Below are 24,767 nucleotides of genomic sequence, written 5' to 3' on the forward strand. Positions count from 1 at the left end.
TTCCTTTCTAAACTGCAAAGTAGAACAATTACTTTCAGAGCACATGATGATTTTTACACAAAGTCAACCTTTGAAACCTTTCTTAACCTCAACAGAAATAAGTTTCAGACTCTCCTGACAAGTGGTAGCAGAATTGTCCTGATTGATATGATTTCTGCCATACATGTCTGTACGTATTTTTCACCAGCTGAAGTGATCAACTGTGAAGTGATTTAGCTGTAGTGAGATTCTGAAGGACAGTATCAGCTTGTTTTTGAGCTACAGGGAGGCAAATGGAATGGAGAAAAGGACCTACTTCTCAAAAATAATAACGAGTTTCAGAATTTTTCTTCAATCTTTTAGGTATTCTTCTCTTTATCCTCAGAGTAAATAGAGCATTTTTCAAGCTGAAGAAATGTGCCAAGCAAAAGTGATAAATGCAAGAACAAAGCTGTTTAATGGAAGATAACTGCATCCTTAACCAGTGAGAGAAAAAACGCCTCTCCATAACAAAGCAGAATGTGAGTGAGTACAGTTAGCATAGGTACATAAATTCTCTTTGTGTCTTCAGTTATGGCTTGAAAGTATCAGTCCTCAGTAGGATTATAAGACAAGATCTGAAAACTGTTCAGTGTGTTCACTGGCCTAGTGTAACTCATGGTTTTCCCCTCTAGGTTTTGAAAAATGGAAAATGTAAAATTTTTGAATGAGAATAAAGGAATAAATAGCCTCTTAGGAAGACCTCTTAAAGGTTAATTTCCTTGACTGGTTCTTCTCTGATGGCATTATTTTCTTCCAAGGTTCTGTGCTTTAAATGTGCCCCTTTTATGGAGGAGGATGGGATTAAAATAGTTTAAAATAGGTAGTAGATGGGAAGACTGCAACTTTGGTTAATCTTTATTCTTGCACAATGAACTTTCAATAAAAGATTCCATCTTCATCTCTTCCTAAAGCTTTATGGTTTTAAGAATCAGTCTGGTCCTATGGAATGAATACCACCATGTATTACAGCATTGGTTAAAACTAAAAAGGTGAACACATATCAGTGCACAATAAATGCAGGTTGCAGTTGGAGGGAGTGGATTTTTCTGCTACTTTCAGATTTCGATGCCCATAGTTGCTGGTTAGAGGGGATTGGAGGTCCTTCTGGAAGAGGCTGGTTGTTGATGGACAGCTTCAGTGCCTGAGGGTGCTGGATGCCCTGAAGTAGGAAAGGAACTTGTAGCAGAGGCTCACCACAAAGTACCAGATGTTTCGAGCCATCTGTGACCTTGCGATGAAAATGCGCCAGATGATCACGAGGAGGGTGGTGTTAAATGCATACCGGATATTCCTCAGTCTGAGAAAAGACAGAGGCATGTTATGGAGGAAAACAGAAAGAAAAGCTTACCAGCTTAGTTAATGTGCTACCGATAATTTTCTAAGAAATCTTGTTTACAAGTGGCCTTTGGGCTTTTTGCTCCTCCTATATTAGTGAAAATACTAAGCCTAGATGTCCCTACCATCCCACAATCTGTGTTGAAGTTGCAGTGTAGTGAATAGTTAATATAATAGGTGGAATGTCTGTATTCTAAGTCTCTCTTTTTCATGTACTCTACTTTCAAACCAAAATAGGCTGAATTCATACTGAGAATTGGTTGCTTTTTTTTTAAATGATATTGTAGGGCATGTCAATGCCTTCTTGATTTGGTATATTAGTTATTTTTGACTACGTAGGATTGGTGATAAGCTGGAGGAGTTTTACAGGAGCTGATGAATAGTTCTCCTATCTGAATTAAACTATGTTTTTCATGTTAGGAAATTACTCAGTAATCATAAAAGATCTTAACTTTTGCAGTACTTTAGCAGCTCGAGTACTACATTCGCCCCTGGGACCACCAGCAACACAGATCTGTTGGACTGGGTCCAAAAAAGGGTCATGAGGACGATCAGAGGGCTGGAACAACACCACTGTAAGAAGAGGCTAAGAGAGCTGGGGTTGTTCAGTACGGAGAAAAGGCTAACTGTGGTCTTCCCGTACCTAAAGGGGGCCTACAGGACAGATGGGGACAGACTTTTCATCACAGCATGTAGAGATATAACAAGGGAGAGTGACTTTAAACTAAAAGAAGAGAGAATTAGATCAGCTATTAGAAAGGAATTTTTTCTCAGAGAGTGGTGAGGCACTAGAACAGGCTGACCAGAGAAACTGTGGATCCCTGGAACTGTTCTGTGTCATGTTAGGTGGGACCCTAGGCAACCTAGTCTAGTGGGAGGTGTCCCTGCCCATGGCAGGGGCATTGGAACTAGATAATCTTTGAGGTCTCTTCCAACCCAAACAATTCTATGATTCTAACACCCTTTACTTTAGCAACAAGCTGTTTTTCACTTCTCATAATGCACAAGAATGGTTTTCTTAAATCAAGCTCCAAGAGAGCTTTTTGCTTGCACATCTTTGAGTAAAAGGGCTTGAGACGATGGGAAAAGCTTTGACTGAAAAGGAGAGGGACAATCTCCTATTGTTCTTTTAGGAGCTCTTAAAACTTCCAGGACTTGAAAATATAAGCTTTGCTTCAATTTTGGAGAAATTTTCTCATTCCGCTTCACTCCCTCCTCCCAAAAATTTAGAATCTTCAACTTTAAATTAAATTCAAAATAACATAAACAAAGTTTTTATGCAATCCCTTTCAAATGCTAGGAGCTTCAAGGAGCTTCACAATATCTAAATCTACCCTTGTTTTTCTACTTTAATTCTGAATTACCAGTATCTTCTGTATTCATTGATTATTCTTATTCATTGCAACTTGTTTATTTGGTCATCTGCTGGGAAGGCATACTGTTTAGTCCTTGCCTGTTAGTGCCATCACAAATTAGCCTCTCTTAAGTGCTGGGGAAGATCATGGACCAGATCCTCCTGGAAGCTATGCTAAGGCATATAAAAGAAAGGGAGGTGATATGGGATAAAATGCATGGCTTCACTAATGACAGGTCCTGCCTGACCAACTTTTTATGATGGTGTAACTGCATCAGTAGACAAGGAAAGACCATTCATGTCATCTGTCTAGGCTTCGGTAAGGCCTCTGACACAGTCCTCCATAATATCCTTCTCTCCACATTGGAAAGGCATGGATTTGATTGGTGGATTGCCTGATGGAAGAGGAACCAGTTGTGAGATCATACTTAGAAAGTATGATCAGTGGCTCAGTGTCTGGGTGGAGGTAGATGCAAGTGGTTTCTCTCAGGGGTCAGTACTGGGACCACTTCTTCATCAATTACATTGACAGTGGGATTGAGTGCACCTTCAGCAGGTTTTCAGATGACACCAAACCTTGTGGGGAGCTTGACATGCCCATGGGACGGGATGCCATTTAGAAACACCTAGACAGGACTGTACAGTGGGCCCTGGTGAACATCATGACATTCAATAAATTCAAGTGGAAGGTCTTATACCTGGGTTGTGGCAAGCCCTGCTATCAGTACAAGCTAGGGGATGTAAGGATGGAGCACAGCCCTACTGAAAAGAACTTGGGCATACTGGTGGATGGCAAGCTGGACATAAGCCAGCAATATGCCCTTGCAGCTCGGAAAACTGACCATATCCTGGGCTGCATTAAAAAAGCATGGTCAGCAGATCAAGGCAGGTGGTTCTGCCCCTTTACTCTGCACTGGTGAGACCTCACCTGGAGCACAGTGTCCAGATGTGGAGTCCTCAGCACAGGAGTTACATGGACCTGTAGGAGCTCATCCAGAGTAGGGCCACAAAAATGATCCAAGGGATGGAACACCTTCTCTATGAAGACAGGCTGAGAGAGCTGGGGCTGTTCAGCCTGGAGAAGAGAAAGCTCCAGGGGGACCTAATAGTGGACTTTCAATATCTAATGATGGAGTACAAGAAGGAAGGGACTCTGGACTCTTTACTAGAATCTATTATGATAGGGCAAGGGGAAACAGTTTCAAACTAAAAGAGGGGAGATTTGGATTGGACTTGAAGAATTTTTTTTACAATAAGGGTGATGAGGCACTGGAATGACTTGTCCAGAAAAGTGATGGAAGCCCTGTCCTTGGAGACATTCAAAGTTAGGCTGGACGGGGCTCAGAGCAAGCTGATCTAGCTGTAGATGTCTCTGTTTATTGCAAAAGAGTTGGACCTGATGATCTTTAAAGGCCCATTCCACCTGAAAAAATTATGTGATTCTGTGATTCTAAGTCCTTTTTTTTTTTTTTACAGGAATAAAAAACAAAGCATTGACAATGCTCTACCATAAAAATAAATAAGCTACGCTACATTTATCTCCATCTTATTCAACAGTAACACACTGCAAGGTAAAATGAATGATTTTCCTCACAATTCATTTCAGATAGCCAGGAGCTCTGGTCCTTGTCATTGGATATTACTTACTTTCGTAAGTGCTGCTTTGCTGCAGGGATGCCAGACATGTCCTCGTTTAGCAAATACTTCTTAGCACCTAGGCAATAGCTTTCAATATATTCTGACCAATGCAGCTGACGAACATCAAAGTTGTATAACTGGGATATAAAGACAAACAGCAGAAGTTAAATGCAAGTATTCAAAACAAGTTCACTTCAAGCACTGACATGATCCAGACCAGGCCATCTCTATTAAGTTTTTAAAGCCACTATGTTTCAAAGAAGACATGGACACTTAAAAACTATATTTCGTAGCTGTCAATTAATGTTTTACCCAGACAGAAATTTCAGAAAAGCAAGTAAAAATTCAGTGCTAACTGGCAGAAAACAATGAAATCTTTTTCTTTCAGGTAGACACTTTACATAAATACATGTGAACGTGCACCAATCTCCACACAGAATCATGCAAGAAAAATGGCAGTCCACTCAAACAGATCTGAAAGCCTCCCTGCAGTTTTTTGTTTTTTTTTTTTTCTTTTTTTTTTTTGTGTCACTAGAGCTAATTGTGAATAAATGAATAGGACATTGAATCAATAGGTGCCTCTGCATCAGTTGCAGCTCTGTGTTGTGCTGCATTTACTCTCGTCAGCTAGACTGACAGAAATCCATGGAATGGGTTACTATGTTGTTTGGCATCAATAAATCTCATTGCAGAGCTATTTAGTTAATTTCAGCGCTGATACTGGAAAAATTGTTGGCAAGCTTTCAGGTTGTTGTCTGTCTATTAGGACAAAGAAATTATTTGTAAAGAGAAAGTGGTTTTGTTGGAGAGAGATTTTTTTTTTTTTTAATGGAGAAGTATTTCTTACATACAAAGCCCTAAAAGGGAAGATACGAACAAAACAATCCTTTCTTTCACCTTCAAGGCAATCTGAGCCTGTTGGTTTGGTAAAGGAACTTTGATATTAGAACAGCAGCAACTTGAGTGAACTGTGCGTAACGCAGGTTATACAGATCCCTGTGTGTCTGTCAGATATGTATAGGGAACTATAGTCTCCATGAAATACCTAACTTGAATACATTGCATGCAATATGGCAGTGGCAACACAGAATGTGGAGAATAATCCATAATCTCATAAGCAACTTCGGAAGTCTGAAACACTGTCTAACTTGCACTGAAGTCCTTGCTGCTGTGCCTTTTTGCTTATCTGCATCAATGCAAGCTTCTGAATTACCAGTTAGGCTCCCTCTACATCTGCTATAGTCACAGCAGTACCACTGCCCTTAGCCATTTGAATTTTCTGCATGCACTATCTGTACAGAGTAGGGAAGAAACCTTTTGGCTCTTTTCTTGGGAATCTATGTGAGAATCTCATGTGTGACTGGTTTGATGTGAATGTCTAAATAGCTCTTTGAAAGGAGATACTGAACAAAAGTGCATTCAGGCTTATCTAATCTCTGTATTCCTTCAGTCTTTCAGTTATAACCCCATTCCAAAGGAGTAGTATTTCAAACCTATAAAGACTACAGTAGAGCTTGACATCCTGGAAAGTAATTGCTGTCTGGGGACTTAAATCAAACAGGAACATTTTTCATATTGTTCATGCTAACTCACCATGTGTTAACTAAATTTACTCATGCAGTGCCGTTAAGACCAATGTGGATAAAAATGCCAAAATCTTTCAAGTAGTTTCCTTCCAGGCCTCCTACCAAATTCTGTACTGCCAGAAGAGATGAGGGAGAAAATGATACCATAAAGGAGCTTCCTAGTTTTCCAAAAATGAGGCACTAAGAATAGGATGAGAAACTACTCAGAATACTACAGTTATCCAATGAAAATTGTATTAAATTAACCACATATATTCGTATTACCACTGATGCTGTCTTTTTGGGGTCCCTGTATAGCACAATGGTTTATATAGACACATCCCCCATGAAAGGGGACGCCTGAAATTTTTAGGGCCCAGAGTTGTTATATGAAAACTAGAATTGACCATTTCTTCTTAGAAAGGGAAATACGTTTCTATACAAAAAGGAATATCTTTCCAACTCCGCTAGCTATTCCAGTGTATGCAGCCAACTCAAGAGGGCTGAGTACAGCTGGGTCATTGGGGATATAAACTTATGTCCCCTTTGTGCAGGCTATTTTGTCTGTGGAGACAAATCTAGCTTATTTCTATGCCAAACAGAATAGAAGGTAAAGAGTTGCTATGTTAGCTGAAATGAACAGTGATTGATTTCTCTCAGAAGAAAGAGCAATACATCTCAGGAAAAAACATTCTCCTACATGAAAGTTCCTGATACCTTCCTAAATGGAAGGTTCCTGATAAGTTCTTGAATAAAACATGAAGAAATACTTTTTTTTTCAGGCTCAAGTCAGTCACAGTAATCTAGGCAGATTCATTTGAGGACTCAACAGTATAAAAAAATAATTGCTGCAGATGAACAGAAGTGGAGTTCAGCAGTCCTCACACATACATACTCACCTTTTTGTCCTCTGTGTTAAGCTGACCCATTAACATGTTCATATTATCTGAAGACCAATCCCAGGACTGGGTGGAGAAATACTGCAGGAGCATCATAGACTTGTGTAGTCGATTGATAATCTTCATCATTCTGAAAGAGAGGAGGAGGATCAGAGATGGAGAGAAAGTATGTCTTAATGCAAAAAACTGTACTTTTAGTCTAGGTGTTTCTGCCAGTCCAAGCGCATAAGACTTGCAGTGCTCGATGAGCCTTCCACTGGTATATACAAGGCTGAACACCGACTCAGCAAGATTCTAAAAACTGCTCCAGGGGAGGTCCTGAACCTATCTTTAATGTGAATGCAAACACACATTCTTCAGGACAAGACTGATTAATTTACAGATTTGAACTGAAGTCTGTATCTACTCTACATGGCACGCATATCCATGAACCACTACCAAGTCAGCACAGTAGACTTTGGAACCACAAAAGTATCTTTGTCTCATAAGATGGATACTTCTCTCTTTCTATCACAGAAGAGCTCTTCTGTTCTCATGTCTGACTTGGCCTGAAGTGAAGGCTCTGATTTTGAATTTAGCTTATACTGAGTCAGCTCTAATTCAAAGGTGACTGCTTTTGCAGCATGGACAAGTTATGAAGCCTATTACTAAAGTTCAGCATTCAGATAATGGCAACTTTTTTTTTATCTTGGGTTTTCTTCCATCTCTCTGTTTTTCATAAAGGCCACAATTCTCCCTGTGTAATAAAGTGGCAATGTGGAGTGATTTTTATGTCCTTCCTTACGCAGGAAGTTCTAATAGCAGCAAACTCCTGGTGGATAAAAATTTTCATAGGCATTTTTGTGGTGAGGGAGAATGGGAGCACACAGATGAACTGTCTCAATGTCTTCGGGAGTCTGAGTGTCCTGGTAATGATGAAAGCCAGTTCAGGGCTGTTAGACAGGAACTTTGGAAATGAAAGTTCAGGTCTCTCATGTTTCTTGGCTTTTTTTTCTTTTTTTCTTTTTTCATTTTTTAAATAATAAAAGGGAATGACTGTAATGGTGTCCCACCTCACAAGATTATTTGACAAGTGTCTCAGTGGTCACGAGTACAAAAGGCCTACAGGGGGCAGTTGCTTTAAAGTGCTGTGATGTTCAGTGCTTGATCTGTTTGGAGAGAACACCATGTTCTCTCAAACTGGGTAAGGGCAAGAGAAAGCATCAAAAGGCTGATTTCTGTGGAAAACAGAGCTGTTTTCATGAGGAATTTTGAGCTGCCTGGAGGGCAACAAAGTCACTGTGACAAATAAAAAGTGGCAGTCTGTGGAAGAATGGTGCCAGGCTGGCCTCTCCTCCTGCAGATGTGACTGCCACTTAGATAAGCATTAAGCACAGCAAAAAAGACGTGATTCTCCTCAATTCAGAGGAAAGCTGTGCAGCTTACGAAGCGTATTTAAAGCACACATAGAGACTCCTACTCAGAATTAAAGTGGCTTTCATTTTAGAGCAAAACATCAAATTAAGAGAACTTTCATTCTGAATAATTACATGCACATGGATTAAATGCAGTTTATTTAAACTACTTCAAAAGTGCTTCAAATTAATCTCTCTGCCTGTGTGAGCAACAACTGTGGGACAAAACTTTGAATATTTTAATGCCTTAAAGGAACTCAGGAAACAAAGTATATGATTAGATTGCAAAAATCAGGAATTGACCCTTAAACTGTCTCTCAAAAAGCCATCAGTATCTTTAAAGTGCTTAGGGTTAATGAAATCTGTCAGAAAACAAGCAAAACAAAAAATCCACACAAAAAAAAACCAAATCAACAAAACAAACAAACAAAAAAACCCAAAACAAACACAAAGAGAATCAACAGTGTATCTCTACTTTTGTTTTGAAAATAGGCTGTTACACTGGAAAACAAATACCCTATTCATATGGCCTTCTGTCAATATGAGCCCTACCTTTAGAACTACTCAGTGCAACTTATCTAAGCAGCTGAAAGTGTGCATCAAAGAGAGAAATGAAGATATCTAAACAGGCACATATAAAAACTGTGGTATATGCTAGCTGGTTCATCTCAAATGTACTTACTAGTATTTACTAGTTTGGATTTAGCATTAGTGTAATGAAAAATATCAATTAAGCAGAAACACGAATTTCTGCAGGTTCTGAGCAGCTATAACAAAGACTCTTTTTAGAATATCTCCTTCTCCATTGTGGATGAAGTGAGAGGGAAAAAGAAAACAGTAGCACCTGTTACTGACAGCCTTATTAGTTACACTTAAAAAATGCACCTTGTCTTCTAGAAGGATGTTTAGAACAATGATTTCTTTATTTACTCCTGTACTGAGCCATGCATGAGCAGAGTCTTGGGTGCAACAGACTGCCCCAAGAGACTAGTAATGATATAAAACACATTATTACCTTGGCCATGGGTGGAAACGGAGTGATAAGAGTAAGCTAAATAAGGCACTTTTGCTATACACCTGGCAAATTATATGAAGCAAACTAACATTTAAAGTAAAGTTCTAAGGAGTGGCAATATATAAAAGCTCAAGGCAGATAGAGATGGCTTTTGTACCTGCACTTTCCCAATTCTGGGAGACATAGTACTGCAGTCTGTATTAGTGAAGCTCACAGGCTGTACCTGAATTGCAAAACCTTAACCAACTCCCTGATATTCTGTTGCATGTGATAATCCATCACTTTATGATGAGCTGAGCATGGATACAGTAGAGAAATAAAGCCTGAATCTTGTTCTTGACAAAGAAGATTCTCCTGCTTGCAAATGTGGCATAACGTCATAAAGGTAATCCAAGAAAATGCCATGAAGATGGCTTGTTCTTCTATATGTGGGAGTGATAAGTGACAAATAAATTAAGCTTAGGTGCTTGTTTGAATGAGCTGTTGCCATGCACTCTATCACATTGTTGTAGTATGTGGATGAGCTTAAGTAGCGCTGTAGAAAAAAAAAGGAGGATTATTATTAAAAAAAAAAAGAAAAAGAAATAGAAAAAAAGACTTGGTGACTTCACAGATTCATTGCTCAGTCATGTTTGCTCAGGTCACAAATCTGAAAGTTCAGATCCTTCTCAGCATGCAGAAATCTAGTTGAAATTCAAAGAAGGTATTATGGCCGATGTCCAATGACTACCAACAACAATCAGATTTACGAAAAATGTCAATTATAAAATCAGTGCCAAGACTTCACTGCTGCCTGTTTCAGCAGAGTACAGAGACTCCAGCCTATTCCAGCTCAATTTTACTTCATTTCTAGGGCAATTCTTGCCTACTGGATAACTGGAGGATTTTTTTTAATTGACATGTTTCCCTCTGTAGCAGACCATCAGAAAAGAATCAGGGCAGTGCATCAGCCAGGGATTTCCCTGCAAACAGGTGAACCCAGTCTTCTAATAAGAGATATATTCTCCTGGCTTGGGAAACTCTGAAATGTGTAAATCATAGAATCACAGAACCATAGGGGTTGGAAGATCACCTAGTCTAACTCCCATGCTAAAGCAGGTTCCCTAGAGTGGATTGCACAGGAAAGCATCCAGGTAGGTTCTGAATATCTCCAGATAAGGAGAGTCCACAACCTCTCTGGGCAACTTGTTTCAGTACTCTATCACTGTGAAGAGGTTCTTTCTCATGTTCAGATGTAGCTTCCTGTGTTTCAGTTTGTACTCATTGCCCCTTGTCCTGTTGCTGGGCACCAATGAAAGGAGCCTGGCCCCACTGTTTTGACAACACTTTTAGATATAAATATCTAAAGTCTAAGTATTAAGTATAAATATTTGAATATCTAAGTATTGGTGAGATCTCCTCTCACTCTTCTCCAGGCTGAACAGTCCCAGGTTTCCCAGTCCTTCCTCCTAAGAGGGATGTTCCATAATCATATTTGTAGCTCTCCACTGGACAAGTTCCCCTGTCCTTCTTGAACTGGGGAGTCCAGTACTGGTCACAATACTCCAGATGTAGCCTCAGCAGGGAAGATTAGAGTGGAAGAGAACCTCCATTGACCTGTTGGCCATTTTCAGTGCTCTTTTCAATGCACTCCAGGATATTATTGGCCTTCTTGGCCACAAGGGCACAGTGCTGGCTCATGGCCAACCTGTTGTCCACCAGGACACCCAGGTCATTCTCTGCAGATCTCCTTTCCAGCAGGTGAACCCATAACCTGTACCGATGCATGCAGTTATTCCTCCCCTGGTGTAGGACACTGCACTTGCCCTTGTTGAACCTCATAAGGTTTCCTCTCTGCCCAACTCTCCAGCCTGTCCAGATCTCACTGAATGGATAGCACAGCCTTCTGGTGTGTCAGCCACTCTTCTCAGCTTTGTATCATCAGCAAACTTGTTGGGGGTGCACTCTATCCTTTCATCAGGGTCACAGATGAAGATGCTGAAGAACACTAGAACCTGTACTGACCCCTGGGGAACACCGCTAATTGCAGGCTTCCTACTAAACTCTGCACTGCAGATCACAAACCTTTGGGTTGTCAGTCTGTTAGTTCTCAATCCACCTCACTGTCTACTCATCTACCCCACAATTCCTAAGCTTACTTAAGAGAATGTTATGAGAGACAGTGCCAAAAGCCTTGCTGAAGGTACACCGCATCCACTTTTCTCCTCTCGTCTATGAAGCCAGTGATATACATAGAAAGCTACCAGATTGGTCAAGCATGGTGAATCCATGTGGATTATTCCTGATTACTTTTTTCCACTTTCTTTGAGATGACATCCAGAATAAGTTGTTCTATCACATTCCCAGGGACAGTGGTGAGATGGACTGGCCTGTAGATTCATGGGTACTCTGTCTTCCCTTTTTCAAGACTGCAGCGACAATGACTTTCTTCCAGTATTCAGACATTTCCTTCATTCTCCAAGATTTTTCAAAGAGTAGTTCAGCAGTCACTTCTGTCAGTTTCCCCAGAACTTGTGGGTGTATCCCACTGGAGCCCAGGGATTTGTGTGTGTCAAGTATGTAGAGATGATCTCCAGTCAGATTCTTCTCAACCAAGGGGATTTTTTGTTGTTGTTGTCTAGACTCCCTCATTCTCTAGACCAGGGTCTGAGATTTCTGAGGGACAATCTTAGCAGTAAAGACTGAAGCAAAGATGATCAGCATCTCCATCTTCTCAGAATCACCTGTTACTAGGACATCCCCCTCATTAAGCAGTGGACTCACATCTTCCCTAGTATTTCTGTTGCTATTCACGTACACAATCTTTGTCCTTCTTGTTGCCCTTGATCACTCTCGCCAGTTTTAATTCCAAGTGGGCTTTAGCCTTCTTTGTTGCATCCTTGCAGACCCAGAAAATGATCCCATATTCTTTACAAATTCTTCCATGTTCTCTAAGCTTTCTTACATTCGAGGTTTTCCATGAGCTCCTTGCTCATCTGTGCAGGTCTCCTGCCACATTCACTTGATTTCTCAGGGATGCAAAGATCTTGAGCTTGAAGGAAGCAGTGCTTCAATGTTAACCAACTCTCTTGGGCACCCTTACCTTCTATTGTTCTAACTCACGGGATACGTCCAGTTATCTTGAAGAGGTCAAAGTTGGCTCTTCTGAAGTCCAACATTGCAATTCTACTTACTGCTTTGTTTCTTTCATGCAACATCTTGAACTCCACTGTGTCATAGTTGCTGCAGCCAAGGCTTTCCCCAAACTACATATCCTCAACCAGTTCTTCTTTGTAAGAATAAAGCCTAACAGCAAAACTCTACTTGTTGGCTCCTCTACCACCTGGACCTGGAAGTTATCTTCACTTCAGGAGACTTCTGGATTGTTTGCAGCCAGCCATTGCTGTTTTCCTAGCAGATGTATGAGTGATTGAAGTCTCCCATCAGGATAAGAGCCTGAGAGTGCAGTGCTTCTTGTAGCTGAAGCAAGAAGGCCTTGTCAACAAGCTCCCCTTGATCACATAGGCTGTAGTAGACCGCGACCAACAGATGTCCTTTATTGGTCTAGTCTGTAATTTTTACTCACAAGCTATCATCATGATCATAGCTGTTTCTCAGAGGCAATTCTCTTTGCAATTCATTCACTTCATAATATGGAGGGCAACTATCCTGCTCCTCCTGCCCTATTTCTTCTAAAAACTTTGTAGACCTCAGTTGTAGCATACCAATTTTGTGACTCATCCCACCATTTTCTTATGATTGCAATTAGTTTGTATTTCCTCATGCATTATTCCAACTCCTCCTGCTTATTTCCCATGCTTTGTGCATTGGTTTAAAGGCACTTCAGCTGCATTACCTTATTCGAGGAGCCTTTCCAGATTCCTGTGGGACATATTTGAGGTTTTCCCTTGTTACTTCCTAAAGCATCAGCGTTGCTTGCCTCTCTTACTCAGAAGTACATCCCCTTCCTTCATCAAATCTAGTTTAAAGCTCTGCTAGTCAGTTCAGACAGCTTGCTACCCTGAACGTTCTTTCCCAGCCTGGTCAATTTCATCCCATCCAACATTGACATGCCTGGTCTTTCAAAGGTACATCTAAGATCAAAGAATCCCAGGTCCTGAACAGGACACTATCCATGCAGACAACCCATTCAAAATCTTTCCAAGGGACAAAAAGTGTGTGTTAATATTTTGCAGGACTTGAAGGAGTAGGAGCAGATAGTAATCCTCTGGCTTTATCAGACCTGGTAGTGTCTTCTTGATGCCACAAATGTGGGTGCCCAGTAGGCAACAAAACTCTCTACAGAGATTGTCTGAGTGGCACATGGGTGCTTCTCAGCAAGGAGTCCTCAGTTACTATGCACTCTTCACCTTTTTTTGGTGATAGTGGTTCTAACTTTGGTCCTTGGTCGAACCAATTTAATGCAGTTGTCCTTTCTTGGGTCTAGAGCTCAGTTTAAAACCTGTGCTGTGCTCTGGCAACTGGAAAGGTTGGGAATGCTAGATTATCTTTTCTTTTTGAATAATCTCAAGACAAGGCCTAAATTGATGAAAGACCAGTTCTCAAAAGCTAGCGATCTGCTCTCTGTAACAGCAGTGCATGTGGAGATGGTTGAAGAAATGCAGATTCTTACCTGGGCTTTCTTCCTGTGAGCCTCATGTACAGGTCATAGAGTATGGCAGGAGCCTTGTGACTAACAGTTATCCAGTACTGGTTTATTAAGTAGTTGGATGTCAAGTGAGCGTTGGGTGTTCTGAAGGCCTGTTCCAGTGGATTTCTTTTGAATGTGGACATGACATACTGCTCTGTAAAAGAACAGGCATTTTACTTAAAAGCAGGTGCTCAGATGAGTAGGGCACAGTCATAATGACATGCTGCAATAAAGTCCAAATTATGGTGCTTCACATGTTTAACCTGTAGTTCTGTGAACCATGTAACCAGGATTTGGACACTATGATCCTATAGTGCCTTCTGGCATTAGCAGAACCACAGAATCATAGGACATCCTGAGCTGGAAGGGACCTACAAGGATCACTGGTTCCAAGTCTTAGCTCTACACAGAACTATCCAAAAATCAAACAGTATTTCCCAGAGCATTGTCCAAATGCTCCTTGAACTCCAGCAAGCTTGGTGCTCTGATCACTGCTCTGGGGAGCCTGTTCCAGTGCACAGTCACCCACTGTGTATTTGTTTTCCCTTACACTCTCCTGATGGCAGCTCCATACCATTCCCTCTAGACTCATCACTATCACTAGAGAGAAGAGATAGGTGCCTGCCCCTTCAACTCCCCCTTATGAGGAAGCTGTAGGCTGTGATGAGGTCTCCCCTCAGTTTTCTCTTCTGTAGGCTGATCAAACCAAGGGACCTCAGCCACTCTTTAAATATCTTGTGCTCTAGACCATCTTTACAACCCTTCTTTGGATGCTCTCTAATACTTTTATGTCCTTCTTATATTGTGGCATTACACACTACTTGAGATGAGGTCACTCCAGTGCAAAGTAGAGATAACTCCCTGTATTGCTTTTTTAGAAAATACGCTGCATTTAGACTTAACACTGGCAAACCTAAACTTTCCTATCAAAACACAACAATTTAATGGAAGAAAAGCAGGCAGTTGAAATGCCTTAAAGCATTTCAAACCAAGAAGCTACATTTCTGATTTTGCTTGTAGCAGACATAAAGAAACTGGTAAGTTTTAACATCTTTAGATTATTCTCAGATCACTGAAAGCAAACTTTGAACTATTAGCATAAAACAAAGATGATGTTTTTGATGTCTCATAAAATTTCCAAAAGAACTATAGTTAATATTGCTGAGTCAGGAAAAAGCTGCTTATTTATTATATAGTACAGTCCCACTTCTCAAAAGCCATCATTAAGATTTTCCAAATAACATCTGACTTAGAACATCAAGTACTGTAGCTTGCTCTCACGTGAGCTATGGATGCACAGAGGCAACAAGTTCTGTTGCATTATTAACTTGAAAAACTCCCAATAGGGTGGAAATCATTTCATTCATTTTGCATGGTAAAGCGCGAAGTATTCTGGGCCCAGCTCTTGCAATGGTACAGAGCCACAGAAATGGCACCTAACTGGAACTAACTGGAGTATTTGCATATTGGAGGGGCTTAATGGAACAACAGTAGTTGAATATAAGACTATCATTGTAGGGACTGACAAACAGATGGTGCTGCTCTTTTTGAGCACCAATGAGCTAACCAAAGAATATGTCCATTTTTTTCCCTTTTTTTTTTTTTTTTTTAAGTTGAACTATTTGCCCTCCAGTGAGTCTGAGAGTTATGACAGCAATCTGTGCTCATATTATAGTTTACAGTCTAAGCTTATGTTACAAACAGAAAATCAGATTAGAATTTGAAAGTCACAGAAATATCCAGATCATCTTTAGATAAGCAGATTTCAGTCATATATTCAGACAGTCCTCACAAGCATCTGCAGTCAGCTCATTAATGCAATTCAAGTAGTGATTTTTGCTTTACTTGGTGAAAGCAACTGGAGAAGACTTTAGTCGCAAAGTTGCAAAGTTGAGACAACAAAGACTTAAAATAGTTCAATTTAATTTGACTGCAGGTTCACTGTTAATTTTTTTTCCCGTTACATGGCATGTTTAATGGCTGAAAGCCAGTTCTGAAACTCATTTTACATTTCACTAGATAGAACTGACTGACTTCCTTTCTGTTTTATGTAGCCACACTGCAGTGCTGTGGTTATTTTGCAGTCATCTTGTGGAGTGTGATATAGAAATATTATGCTTTGCAGCATGTTCTCTCATTGCAGCGGGCTGCAAATGAAAGCCAGCTGGTCTGTGAGAGTAAGAAGGCCCAAGTCCTCGAGTGATGTTGCAGAAGCAGCAGGCTGGCTGGGAACGCGTCCTTCAAATTCTTCTCTCACTGCAGGACAACAGCCTCTTGGCTAAAGCTGCAAACATATCAGAAAACCAACAGGCTGCTTTTTCTTTTTTATTTTTTTTCTTATATGAAAAGTAGAAGTACTAAAACTCTTTCCCTATCATCAGATAGAAATGAAATTTTCTAAAAGAAAACTTCGAATTTACCTGCTGTATTTCCAAGCATACTCACAGGCTTAAAGCAGTATATCCTGAACATACCCAGGCAGACAGTATTTACCTCTAAACTCCACAGGTTTCTGCCTTGAGCCTGGGCAACCCTAGCTCGGCAGCAGCAGGTGGGAACAGGGATTAGTTTTTTTTAATAGAAGTGGGTTCATTTAATATTATGGTAATTGTGCTCAATATATACAGAAACTAACTGAGAGAGAAACAGGTATGTAGGAAAAAAGCTGCCTTCAAAAAATCACTTGCCCAGTCAGAGGAGCCTTTCAGCATACTGCAAGCACATATGAAAAGCTTGGTGAAAATGAATGTGTTGAGACCATGAACCTGCAGGAAGGCATTTGCAGAGCTGAAATGCAGCAAGCAGCTGTGCAACTAGCTTTGGAAAGAGGAGGAGACACAGGCTGCTAATAAATGTGTCAGTAGCTTTGTCATAGAAGAGTGACATTTCTCCGTGGCAGATTTAACAGGCAAACAATTCTATCCCCAGTGCTTATGGATCAGGAGAGCAATCCCATGAACTCTGCTTCTTTTTCCCTCAAGAAAGTTTCTCTTAGAGACACTAAACAACAGTTTATGTCTAAGTTCTCACCTACTTATCAACATTTGAGTTCTTCTAGTCTTCTTTGGTCACTTCATTTCCTCATGGAAACCTATCAGTTTCACCGAGAACAACTGATATTTTGGAATTGTGATAATTTTGATACTGTCTGTATGGCTTTGGCTCAATTAAAATCCTGATGTTAATACACCACAAATCAAGTTATCAGCTGTAAGTGATTGTGAATATTTCCTCCTGGAATCACATTAAAGATGTTGCTGCCCTTACCTCTTGGCATTTTTTTTTTACTTCTATGGCCAGAACAGCAAGAAGGAATCTTATATGCAGAAAGTGCAACTCTTGCCACGTCAGATGATTGGCCATGTTCAGAATTCACACAGATTAGCAACGCTTTTCACATTTTGGTTACGTAATGCTTCTAGTGGAAAATGCAACTACAGTAAAGCAGCAGCAATATTATCACAGAATCACTGAATTGCAGGGGTTGGAAGGGACCTCTAGAGATCATCGAGTCCAACCTCCCTGCAAAGCTGGCTCCCTACAGCAGGTTACACAGGTAAGTGTCCAGGTTAGTCTTCAACATCTCCAGAGGAGACTCCACAACCCCTCTGGGCAGCCTGTTCCAGTGCTCCATCACCCTCACTGTGAAGAAGTTCTTTTGCATATTCGTGCAGAACTTCATATGCTCCAGTTTATGGCTGTTGTCCTCTCCCCACGGACTGCTGAAAAGAGGTTGTCCATGTCCCTTTGTCTTCCATATTTAAGATATTTATAAACATTAATCAGATCCCCACTCAGTTTTCTTTTCTCAAGGCTGAACAGACCCTGGTCACCTAACAATTGACCAGTTCCACCCTTATAGGGGAGATGCTCCAGGCCCTTTATCATCTTTGTGGCTCTCTACAGAACCCTCACCAGGAGATCCTTGTATTTTTGTACCGGGGAGCCCAGAACTGGGTACAGTACTGCAAGTGACGCCTGATCAGGGTAGAGCAGAGGGGGACGATCACCTTCCTTGACCTGTTGGCCATGCTCCTTTTAATGTAGCCCAGGATGCCATTGGCATTCTTGGCCACCAAGGGCACACTGCTGGCTTGTGGCCAACCTGTTTTCCACCAGGATTCTCAGGTCCTTCCCTGCAAGGCTTCTCTCCAGCAGGTAACCTCCCAACCTGTACTGATAATGAGGTTAAAGTTATGCTGTTCTCTTCATGTGAGAAGCATCTCTATTCACAAGCAGATACTGCTGAAAACTTAAAATTCTTGAAGTCAGAAATGAAAGCAATTTTGTTTTAAAATAAACATAAGTGGGCAGTGAGGCCAGTCTGAGACTTACTGAAAGGAATTCAGGAAAATGCCAGTTTTGCGTGACATCGAACAGTTAATCCTACCGTATTCTTTATGAACCTCCCAACGTCTGAACACGAGTGCTTTATCTCCTAATTTTTGGAAAGGGTTCCAATTTCACAAGACTAAAAATGGCTTTTTATTCTAGAACCATTTGTGTTCTGGAGAGAAAATCAGACAAATAGACATTCTGAAACAGATGTGTTATACAGGCAAAAAAATGTGATCCAAAAACACTTCACCTATAGGAGCTACTAAAATGGGTTTAGGGAATGAGTGGAAGAGTGTGTGGAAGATAGTTTCATTACATAGCTGGTACGAGAATCTAGCAGGGGTGGTGCCCTGCTAGAGTACCAGGGAAAGTCATGGAACAAATCATCTTGGGTGAGATCACATAGCGCAGCGGTGGTGTCCAGGGAATCAGGCCCAGCCAAGCACGGGTTCATGAAAGGCAGGTTGTGCTTGACCAACCTCGTCTCCTTCTATGACTGGGTGACCAGACTGGTAGACAAGGAAAAGGCTGTTGATGTAGTCTACCTAGACTTCAGCAAAGCCTCTGACACAGTCTCTCACAGTAATCTCCTGGGAAAACTGGCTGCCCATGGCCTGGACAGGTGTACCCTTACCCAAAGAAAGGGCACATGTCTCTATCCTTCTTCCCTTATCCCCTTTTCCAGAGGCGTGGATCTGTGGGTCCCTCTGCCCTGCTAGTCATGGAACCTTGCTGAACCAGGCCGTAAACAACTGACACTGCATTTTCTAACAATCTGTGAAGCTTCTCCTGTTTTCTCAGACTGTGACAAACCACAGCATTACATCTAACATTAAAAAAATGGTCAGGAACCTGGAATTTTCACAGAGCACAGCCAACTCTGGACATCTTTGCTGGCAGACCACTTGACCAAATTTCATAGCAGGACAGTAGTAATGCTTTCAGACTTGTCTTATTCTGAAAATGTAGTTATGGTCCATTTCCCTGCTGACTTAAAGTTTGCCTGTTAAATAATGGAAAGCAAAGGCTGAGAGAAATATCACTGTATTTTAAGTGCAAAGAAGTGAATGATGGTATAATAGAGGCAAATCAGGCCCTATACATCTCTCTATTGGTGTATTAATTATACATAGTATTTTGTAGTATGCAGCTAGGCCAAATTCTGTTACTTAGCTTGTGTGTCAGTTTACCACTGAAAAGGTGTTACAATGTGTCTTCCTATCTTTCACACCTGCCTCAGAAGCACATCCACTTGAAGAAGAGCCATGAAAATTATTTGAATTCTTTCACTGGCAACATTTACTATCAAAAGGCATATTTATCATTTTGAGGTTTCCCTTCTCAGGTATCTATAACGATATCTATTTAAACTATTCTGCACAGAGTGAAGAGGAAAGGCTACCGTCTCAATATTCTTGTCTTATGATTTCTGAAGGTTAGAGCTTCCTTTATAAGGATGTAAGATTAGATCTCAAGGTTCCCCATGTGATTTCAAAGCACAAAAAAAACCCCAACCCTCTAAAAACCATCCCAAATCCAACAACCCCCAGCAATCAGAAAAGGAAGATTACCACTTACAGCTATGTAGAGTTGTTTCTTCTAGAACCAAGGGACTGGTTCTCTATTCACTTTTCCACCATGTTAATATCTCAGTTCAGCAAAGCATGTACTTTGTGGGGCTGCTACGTGATTACGCTCACAGTGAAAATCAAATAAATGCTCTCCTGAGCTGAATACTCATCACTGGGAACTTTTGCTCCTGGAACCCTCGCTAACTACAGTTGGGCCTCTCACATACAGTTTGAATGACAGAAGTTGAATGTTACTTAAATGTAGGAAAGCACCTTTTCAAAGCTTGTCCAAGTAATGCTTTTGATAGTTGACATAATTCCAGTTTTAAATAGATCTTACCCATTTCTCCCCAGAAGAAAGGATTGATTCCACCTGTTGTACAGTTGTACACCAACATGTTTTTTGGTCTGGAAAAGAGAAAGAAATATTGTTTTCACATGTGAAGAAAAGCACCCAAAGATTTATTAATGGAGCATGAACACTAACAGCCCAAGAAACAATAATATTAGCTCCTTATTTTAATATTATTAAAAAAATGCAGAGGAGGTAATTTTTCATAACTATGGAAATACAGTATAAATTGTGAAGCTTTAAACAGATTCATTCAGATACTGGAGAGCAAATGAAGCTGTTAAAGACAGATGAGTCTTAAGATGAATCAGCCATAGCTGATCACTTAGCAAAAACTATTAAAACAATAAGGAAAACATGCAAACTAACAACTGTAAGATTTTTAAAGTTTTTTTTAGCATACTGAATGTTAGCCCAAGCCAACATCAGTGACAAACTGTATATTTTCCAATAATTTACTTAATACATATGATCTGTACTGCTTTGAACTCTATTTGCCAAGGTGATGATTAAAAGTCAATCAATTTCAGCAACACTTTCATTTTAGTACCAAATAAAGCTTTCCTGTTTTTTTGTGTGGAACTAAGCACAGATCGTGGAGTTTTATGTCTTGCTTTGACATAGGTCAAGGATTAGTCAAACGGATTTTTTAATCTAAATCTGCTTTGCCAATGGTGCAAGAAACACTATGAATATAGCAGTTTTTTACTCTACATTAGCAGCTGCAGCCAATATGCTAAAAGAAGTGAGATGTGGCCTTGAATAGGACTCAGCAACTCATTCTTTCTAGGTTGTCTGTGGTGCTCATAGCCTGGATGTGCTGCCTATGTGGAAACTCTTTTCAAAACTTCCATGAATGAAGATACCAGGAGACAGAACTCCTGAAACAGGAAATCTCACACATTAACATTTGACAACTGCATTTGGCTACTGAGCAGATTTATATATATATTTCAATTAACGCTTTGAAATCATGTCATTTAATTGTTCAATACTACTTGAAATATAGTAGACTTCTAGGGATGATTAAGACTAACAGACATGTTGAGCTCTGAAATTATGGTCTATAACTTTGATTTACTAAGCAGAAATGCAATGATGTCTTAAACATAAGATGGTCTTCCTGTGCACTTCTGGATTGCAGAACTCAATATTCACAACTTGTGCATGACTAAATCCATAATATGAGACCATATAAAAATGCAGCTAGTGCTGAGCCACACAGCAGTCTCATACAAACTGTGCTGATGCAAAAGCACAGACGTTCACTTACACCAGTGGGTACAGGCTCATTAAAGATGAATAAAGAAGACTTTTGCATCTTTCCAGCATCCAGTAAAGAGGAGCTATCTTTTGATGTTTTTCCGTTCTCCACACTCCTGCTGAGTGAGTGTTGTTGGTCAAGTGTAGAGTTTTGTAGGGTTTCTACACTATGTAGTGCAGATTGCAATTCTCTGCTAAGATTCAGAATCTAATTTCTGCTAGTAATGAATGCCATCTGCCCTGAAGGACACTCACTTTCTATTTCTAATTAGATTATTTAAGAAAATTAAAGCCATACACACTATCCTTCGTGACAGCATTTACATGTGAAACTCAGTGAAAACAAATTTACAGAAGGCTCAGGATATTATGTTTTGTCTTACAGCTTACTAACCTTGGGGTCTTGCCCAGCAAGACAAAGCTTTAAACCAAGTTCTGCAACTGCTCATTTAGCCTAACAAATATTTGCACAGGATCAAAATTAAAAAACATGTGTCTTTTGCCAATAAACTGTTACAAATAATGGCATTTCTCTGACTATAGCCAGACCCAGGATGTCTATGGCGCTGATAAACTTTTCAACAGCGTATGCTTTTCTTCTTCTTCAGCTTTTTGGACAGGATGTAACCCTCAATCTGGAGGCTTTAATGGGCATGTGTGTAGATCTTAAAACCTTAGTGTAATTTACATATACCCTTCTCGATGAAGCAAAGAATAGGGATTTTATATCATCTTCCCTATCATATGAGCTTACAATATATTTGAGCAGTATTTTTCAACGAAAACATACAGAGCATTTTTACCAAGAAAACTCTAGAAGCCAACTGAAAAGCAACTCAATATAGCTGCATGAGGAGACAAAAAAAAAAAGGCTACTAAGATATTGCAGTACAAATTCTAAACTTCATAAAAGTAACTTCCAGGAGAGACCTGTCAAAGGAGCTTACATTTTACTGAGAAACAAGTATGGCCTGCAGATTGAGAGGTTGCCTTAACACTAAAATCTGCCTTAAGTACTTCCACTCTGCTCCCCATTCTTGTCAGCTGTGGGCAAGGAAATGTGAATCAGATAATGAGCCAACATGGCTCTTACGCAGGCTTTCAGTTAGCTTCTCTTTAGGTTCTCTTTAAAGTCCAGAGCCAAGCAATATATGCTCCAGCCTAGCAGAAACAGGAGTGCCTTCCCACCTGTGCACAGCAGTGTACCACCCAGCCGCAAGGGTGAGGTTGATGACAACGTCAACTGGAATCATATCAGCCACCGCTTCGTTGTTAGCAATGACGGTCCTTAGAATTCCCTTTCCTGCCTGTGGGACAAAGAAAAGCAGTCACTGACAGTAAGCTACTGCAACATTTCATTGGCTTAGAGCATGGGCAGACCTTAACTTTAGCATTTTTCAAGCACTTGCTACAGAAGCTGGCTGGTTTCTGTTAAAACAAACATGGATCTCATGTGCATCTCACTGTTCGGTGTTTTCACAGAAAGCCTGAAGCATGATGACATGTGCTGCACACAATGAGAAAATCAATGACTTTAGTTAACTCAATGTAAAAGGAATGCACTCAATGTAAAATTGAATATACTGAAATAAAATTTCCACTGAAGTTCCATTTTCTTAAATGAACCAGGCAGACAGAGGTCTGAATGTCTTTTAAAGATAATAGTTGATTTGGAAATGAAGCTGATAACCATTTTTAAAAGTTTACTGCTTTCCTTTGGATATATTCATACTTTACTCTTTTCCGAAGCTCTGCCTGTTACAGACAAGTACACAGGTAAGACGTGGCCCATGCCCTGAAGCTTCCCAGTTTAAAAGGAAACTCAGGAAATTAATATGAAAATACAAAAGAGAAGTCAAGAACTGTAAGATCTTTGCTTTTGCTAGAAGTGCATTTGTCAGGGGCTAGCTCCCCAAAATACATATTTTTAAACTGAATGCTTATAAAGGAGTTTCCCTAATGACCAATTAGTTTTTGGAGGTTCCACAGGAGAGACATGGCTGGGAGAGACTCAAAGGAACAGATGGAAATGTGGCAGCCTTAATCAAACAGGACAATTTGTAAATACAGAAAATTTGTGACGAAATGACAGAACATGGAACAAAGCAATTTAAAAAAGAAATCTCAACAGGAAAGCAAAGGTTGCATTTATCTAGTACATGGGAAATTAAATGTGATTGAGTTTGATGTAGAAACTGAAAACCTCCTGAAATAAGCTATGAGGATAAGAGCACAAGTGAAGAAAAGAAGTAAAAAACCTCTAACAATTTAGTTCAGTGTTAATTTGAGGGAGATACACAGGTAAAAGGACAGATGATATACACCAAAGACCCAAGAACATTTATAAAAATCAGGGCAGAGGAAATTTTATAGCAATTCTTTTTTTTTTTTCCCAACCTAACTCTTGCAAGTTAGGTTTCACCATGGAACCTGAAAATTTCCTGTTCAATCATGAAATAGTTCTCCAGCTCTGAAAGATCAAGTTTTACTACTAAAACTAAATAGGAAGTGCCTGGTTGTGCAAAACAGTCACCTGAAATCTAAATGAAAAGAAAGGTGTGATGAAAAAACATTTAAGACCTGATATTACCTTGTAAATCATGTCATTTCTGACTGCACTGTAAAAGGGTCCATCACATCCCCTGTTTGGGAGGTGTTTATGTGGGTTATTTTGTTCTCTTTTTCTTCCTTTACACAATTAGATGGGTTTTTTTTATTTCACAGCTTGCAAGTAGGATACTGCTTATGACACTGATTTGATCTTCATGAGTTAAGGCTCCTGAGCTGTTGCATCTTACTGTTGGTGCAGCTGACAGAAATACATGCAACCATGCAAGCTTTCCCACATGATTCCAAACACACTCCTCAAACCCATGGTGTGCAGTTAACTTCTGCTGTACTAACCTGAACCACAGTTATGTTTAGACATTAAAACCTTAACGTGCAACATGACTATGATTGTACTTTTGTTGTTGTTGTTCCTACTGCTGTCTTTTCAAGGGAAATTGCAAGCAATTAAAAAGACCCAAAGCAGCCAGTCAAGCCCTGCTGTAAATTTTCAGCTGCTGTGAATATATGCCCACCAGAGAACACTGTGTGATCAATTATCCCATTTTAATAGGCAGACTAAAGATCTTTCCGAGGTCGGGATTCAAAACCAATAAGTTTGATGGATGTGCTGCAAACATCTATATTCAGAGTAGCATATGATGATTATATACACATAAATGAATTAGACGTTTAGTATATTGTGTATAGAGTAGAGAGTTTAACTTTAATGTTGTAAATTACTTCCAACATTGGAAAGCTTGGAATTTCTTTATCAGATCAGCTTGATTTCTATTAGTGCTTGCTGACTTTTTTTCCTCTTTAGTGAGATGGAAAGTCAGGAA

General features: G+C 40.1%; 1 protein-coding gene across 1 annotated transcript in view; it reads right to left on the minus strand.

Moving 5' to 3' along the window:
- Nucleotides 1-1,155: 1,155 nt before the first annotated feature.
- FAR2 (fatty acyl-CoA reductase 2) overlaps nt 1,156-24,767 on the minus strand; it is a gene marked incomplete at both ends in the record, with an annotated part of 78,218 nt that continues 54,606 nt past the window's right edge. Inside the window, 6 exons of the mRNA XM_079547906.1 lie at nt 1,156-1,318; nt 4,358-4,485; nt 6,813-6,942; nt 13,834-14,005; nt 20,101-20,168; nt 22,564-22,682. Coding sequence (XP_079404032.1) covers nt 1,156-1,318; nt 4,358-4,485; nt 6,813-6,942; nt 13,834-14,005; nt 20,101-20,168; nt 22,564-22,682 — 780 coding nt within the window. The remainder of the gene's footprint in view (nt 1,319-4,357; nt 4,486-6,812; nt 6,943-13,833; nt 14,006-20,100; nt 20,169-22,563; nt 22,683-24,767) is intronic.

This window comes from Tetrao urogallus (assembly GCF_951394365.1).
Source record: "Tetrao urogallus genome assembly, chromosome: 1".
NCBI classification, from domain to species: domain Eukaryota; kingdom Metazoa; phylum Chordata; class Aves; order Galliformes; family Phasianidae; genus Tetrao; species Tetrao urogallus.